This window comes from Nanorana parkeri, unplaced genomic scaffold (assembly GCF_000935625.1).
Source record: "Nanorana parkeri isolate BGI_ZX_2015 unplaced genomic scaffold, ASM93562v1 scaffold344, whole genome shotgun sequence".
NCBI classification, from domain to species: Eukaryota; Metazoa; Chordata; class Amphibia; order Anura; family Dicroglossidae; genus Nanorana; species Nanorana parkeri.
In genome coordinates this window covers 757,505-762,494 of record NW_017306612.1, presented here as the reverse complement: position 1 = coordinate 762,494, position 4,990 = coordinate 757,505, and the positions used below count along the sequence as shown (strand labels likewise).

The window sequence follows — 4,990 nt, the reverse complement described above, 5'->3', positions numbered from 1 at the left end:
GATTCTGTAGGAAGAAGTATCGGCACACAGACCGGAGCGCTGTCAGCCTATAAAGATAAAGCAGGCAAAGCTCCGAGCTGTCCCACTTTTGGAACCAAATCCTTCTGTCCCCCTTTCCTTCTCCACCGTCGTCCCCTTTTGATCCCACTTTCCTCCACCATCAGCCTAATTTCATCCACCGTTATCCTCCTTTCATCCCCCTTTCCTCCTCCTCCGTCGTCCCTCCATACACTGCTCAGATTTTTCTACAGAGCTTTAGTACTACTTCTACTTTGCATGGGGTTGATGGGGTCCAAATCGATGATCGACTTCGACCGTAGTAATGAAAAATCTCCAAGGAGCGGGATGGAAACGTTTTCTCGAACTTCTAACAGTGATTGTGATTTTCATTCAGGAAGCTCCATTGATTCCAAAAATCAAAACAAAATTTCGATCGACATTCATCAAGTGTCCGATGGCATTATCGGGTGGTAAAGAAAGATCTATCATGCGAATGTTCCTTCGGAAGTCTACAAGTGTATGGCCAGCATTAGATCTGATGTATTTATACAATTACCAAAAGTGGTAAAGTGCACTAAACCCTTTTATGTAACCTCAATGGTTCCCCTCCACCAGGCCATGGCCTCCTGCCGGGCTGCAGCCTCCCTCCTGCTAGGCTACAGTCTCCTGTCTGCTGTCCCACCATGCCTGTGCTGGCCCCCTGAAGGATCCTCCAGTGGGCCCCCACTCACTGCATCACAGAAAAAGCCAAAAAAGGTATTACCGCTAGGTCTTATTAATGAAAGCACCCTGGAAGGAAATCACGAACGTGGGCAGACTAATCTGAAATAGTTCCGGTGATGTATCGAAAGTGTGAACTTATCGAGTTGTGGGACCGCATGACTTCCGGTTTCCTCAGAACTACGATGTTTGCACACAAAACATGTTGTGCACGAGCGCCATCCACGGCATTGCCCTATACACATAGACCACAGCAATAAAGTAATAAAATGATGTAGGATGACAGTAAGCCAGCACGTTCTTTATCTCCGGTGCCCCACTCAATATGGCCGCCGCTTGAGTGGGGCACCGGAGATAAAGAACGTGCTGGCTTACTGTCATCCTACATCATTTTATTAGTTTATTGCTGTGGTCTATGTGTATAGGGCAATGCCGTGGATGGCGCTCGTGCACAACATGTTTTGTGTGCAAACATCGTAGTTCTGAGGAAACCGGAAGTCATGTGGTCCCACAACTCGATAAGTTCGTACTTTTGATCGATCACCGGCACGGCTGCGTGTGCCTATGTACAGAGAGACGTCATTAGAAGAGGCACTGGCTGGCAGTTTGGGGGATCATCAGTCTTTATCTGAGGGTTTCAGTACCATCAGTGACATCAATGATCTGGGGGCCATTCTACCCTGGGGCCACTATTGCCCTGTCGCCAATAATTTAAAGGGCTATTTTTTCCTGGGGTTCACTATACCAATGATTGGGGGGGCAGCAATCTACTCGGGGGGGGGGGCACAAACCCACTGACAGCAATAATTTGGGGGCTATTCTCCCTTTTTAATACATTTTAAATATGTACTGTAGATATTTGCATGTCCTTACTTTTCTTGTACTTTAAATTCCTACTGTTGGGACATGGAAGGTTTGGGAAGAATTTACTGGTCCCACTAAACAATGTGGATGGACGAATCCCTACTGTGATCACTGTATTCCGACAGCAGCTGCCAGCTGCTGCTGTAAGGATACAAGAAGAGTACTTTCAGCTGATTGTTGCAAGCGCCGTTCAGTCAAAGACTTTCCAATATGCACCTTCGGCAAAAGTGGATCCAATGATTGACTTCTGCCAATGGAATAGGGCACACATGGAGCAAGTTTCGGCAATTCCTGCCGAAACGGCCGAATTTTGCTCCGTGTGTACCCAGCTTCAGGTGGAGATCTGGTCTACAGTGCTACATTTGTGAGTTTATAAAGGGTTTGTGTTGAAGGGCTTTCCTATACAAGTCTATGAGAATGCAAAAGCTGCTTTTAGGAGGTCAGAAGGTGGTCGGCTAAACCGGTCACTGAATTCTGAATGGACTCGGAAGAGTTTCACACTGATGCCAAAGACACAAGATCAAAGACGTCCGCAACAGGCCCCAAAGTACTTGTGCTATTGGCCAAATCTTTGCATATTAACCCTTCATGGTTTGCGTGACTGTGGCAGGGGGCATTTTTGTGCTGCGCCGACATCGCGCAGGTGTGAACAAGGTATAGTGGGCTCGTTTTTATGTTTTGCGCAGTTCCGCGCGTATTCGTACGCTAATGTGTGAATGAGGCCCAACAATCTGTCCACCTGCTGTCAGTATTCTATACAAATCACGCAGATACAATGTAATTCTTCTGCCTTGTTACATCATCGCCCTCCCACCACAAGACTCCGCACATCATCCAACAACACACTCCACTTCACGCTGCAGAAGCCAGACTCTAAGCGGTTAATTTTAATTCGCTCTTCTACAAGGAGACCCCAAGGGAGGCATGAGGCACGGGGTGTCCCCAGAGTGGCACGTGATGTCTATACTACAGTAATTCACAAAGCTTCTAGCAACTGACAGGAGATCTCCAGCTCTGCAATAAAAAACGGTTCTGTGCTTCAAGCAAAAAAAAGCATAAATCAGTAACACCAGCAGGCGTCAATGGTTATGGTGGTGCCGGCTCACCGACGGCAGATTTAGATTATTATTCCCACTCAGGGGCTGGGAAGCAGTGTAAGGTGTCAGGCATATGTAAATACACCAATGGTCACTCTTCAGGTGAATGATGAACCCCCCAACTCACAAGCTGCAGAGTCAGGGCCAGTCCACACTACAGTGCCGGGTGCTAAAGGCACAGTACCCATGTGCTTAGTATGCACTATGTCATAGGTGTGCTGGTGTGCGGCACTGACATACATTTTTAATGGCACCTCCTGGCAGGTTTTGTGAAAAAAATACTATGTGCATCATTTGTAAAACCGTGCGGCACCAGAACGCAGGCTATGCAGAAATTATAACGCACCAGTGCACCTAGTGTGTGATGCATTGCGTTGGGCGATAGTGTGCGGACGCACAGGCACCATGCCATTGTGCTATAGTTTAAACAGTGCTGCACATAGCCTGTCCAGAGATAACAGCTGTGAGAGGGACCCAAAAATTAGGTGTACAGACCCGGTAACTCAGCACAGGGATGGTGGAGCTCCTCATAATGGGCACAGCGGGTGTACAGACCCAGGAACTCAGCACAGGGATGGTGGGAGCCCCTCATAATGGGCACAGCGGGGGTACAGACCCGGGAACTCAGCACAGGGATGGTGGAGCTCCTCATAATGGGCACAGCGGGTGTACAGACCCGGGAACTCAGCACAGGGATGGTGGGAGCTCCTCATAATGGGCACAGCGGGTGTACAGACCCGGGAACTCAGCACAGGGATGGAGGGAACCCCTCATAATGGGCACAGCAGGTGTACAGACCCGGGAACTCAGCACAGGGATGGTGGGAGCCCCTCATAATGGGCACAGCAGGTGTACAGACCCGGGAACTCAACATAAGATTCTCACCAACTGAGTCAACAAGAGAAAACTTCTGGGAGGAGCGAGCCTTTAAAATGCTGCAGTTGATTCTTAGAATTGGGCAGCGAGAGGCCCATCGGGTGCCAGGGGGAATATTTGGCTGCGAGAACTTCAGGTGGACAATAGGTGAGAAGTGTTGGCGTTTGTTTGCGAGTTCTGAGCATTGTCCGAGCACAGCCTGCTGCAAAGCCAAACAAACAGAACCTTACAATGTGCGGCCGTGATACAATGCGTCACAGGAGGGGCTCCGGGCCGCACAATGGGCCGATCTCTGACCGCTGTGCTATTGCGGAAAAAACAGCGCAGGAAGAAGGCAGCCGGCGAATGTTCCCGTTATTGCTTACTTACAAAACAGATCACAGACAGCGTGGAAATGTTTAACAATTCATGAAAACAGTGGCGTGGTGGCTGACGGCTCCGCAAAACAGTGTTCACAGCCAAACGGTTATTGTATCCATTTAACACACACAAAAAAAAACTACAAAAATACAACCTATAAAAAAAGCCCCCCAAAAATAAAAAAATTGCTTGCTTCGGGTCTGTGACTAAAACTAGAGAACCCAGAGGGCCAGTATGACAGCCAGGCAACCAGCATTTTATGATCTGCTGTCTCCAGTGTTCCTCTCCAATATTCATACTGCCTTCCTAGCTGCTCGTTCACTAAATCCCTTTTGTTGCTTTGAATCAACCCAAATCTGAGCCTCAATAAAAGGTCGCCTGTGTGTTCCTTGGTTTCATGGTTCCAGCCCCAGTAGCTTGACCTGCACACAGTGGAGCATGAGAGGGAGGTTGCACAGCGCTGAATTATCTTAGCAGTCCTACAAAAATACTAAACCATAACAAATAAGCTCATATGGCAGCGCAAACATTGTTTCTCAGGTGGTAAAGTATATTGTTAACAACCCCCTTTGATAGGTTAAATAAAAACATAAAAAAGCATTTGGTTATATCTGTTCAAGAAGTGCAAAATCCTGTGTTGATCCTGCCAGAAATCTTGTGAGCTGATAACGTCCTGTGTACTCTTATCACTCATTGCGCACAATTCTCTCTGTACTTCACCTTATGTAATGGAGGAAGGTGTTCTATAATTCTAACATAATTCTCGTCCTAGAGTGACAACGCTGGTCCTCTATAGATACAGTACAGTGAGTCAGCGTTGTCACCTTAGGACAGGGAGTGTGTTATTAGCAGGATCACCAGGTGGGGAAAAAAAATGAATGCAGCCAGCTGATAAGGGTTAAATACAAAGAAACCAGTGAGTCAGCTTCAGCCCAGATGCACTGGTTGGCATCAGCGCCTGTGGCACAGAGGGGGGTTAACCCTGAGGATTTCCTGTATCTCTGTACAGGAAATAAAATCATACCTGATAATAGACTAAAGAGATACAATGTATCAGATATCCACCTCTATGG

At 47.6% G+C, this 4,990-nt stretch overlaps 1 protein-coding gene across 1 annotated transcript in view; it reads right to left on the bottom strand.

The window, feature by feature from the left end:
• Nucleotides 1-4,990, bottom strand: part of CCDC88C (coiled-coil domain containing 88C) — a 99,470-nt gene that overhangs the window by 78,716 nt on the left and 15,764 nt on the right. Inside the window, exon 3 of the mRNA XM_018558524.1 lies at nucleotides 4,942-4,990. This exon is cut by the window's right edge and continues 96 nt beyond it. Within this exon, the coding sequence (XP_018414026.1) occupies nucleotides 4,942-4,990 (49 nt within the window). The remainder of the gene's footprint in view (nucleotides 1-4,941) is intronic.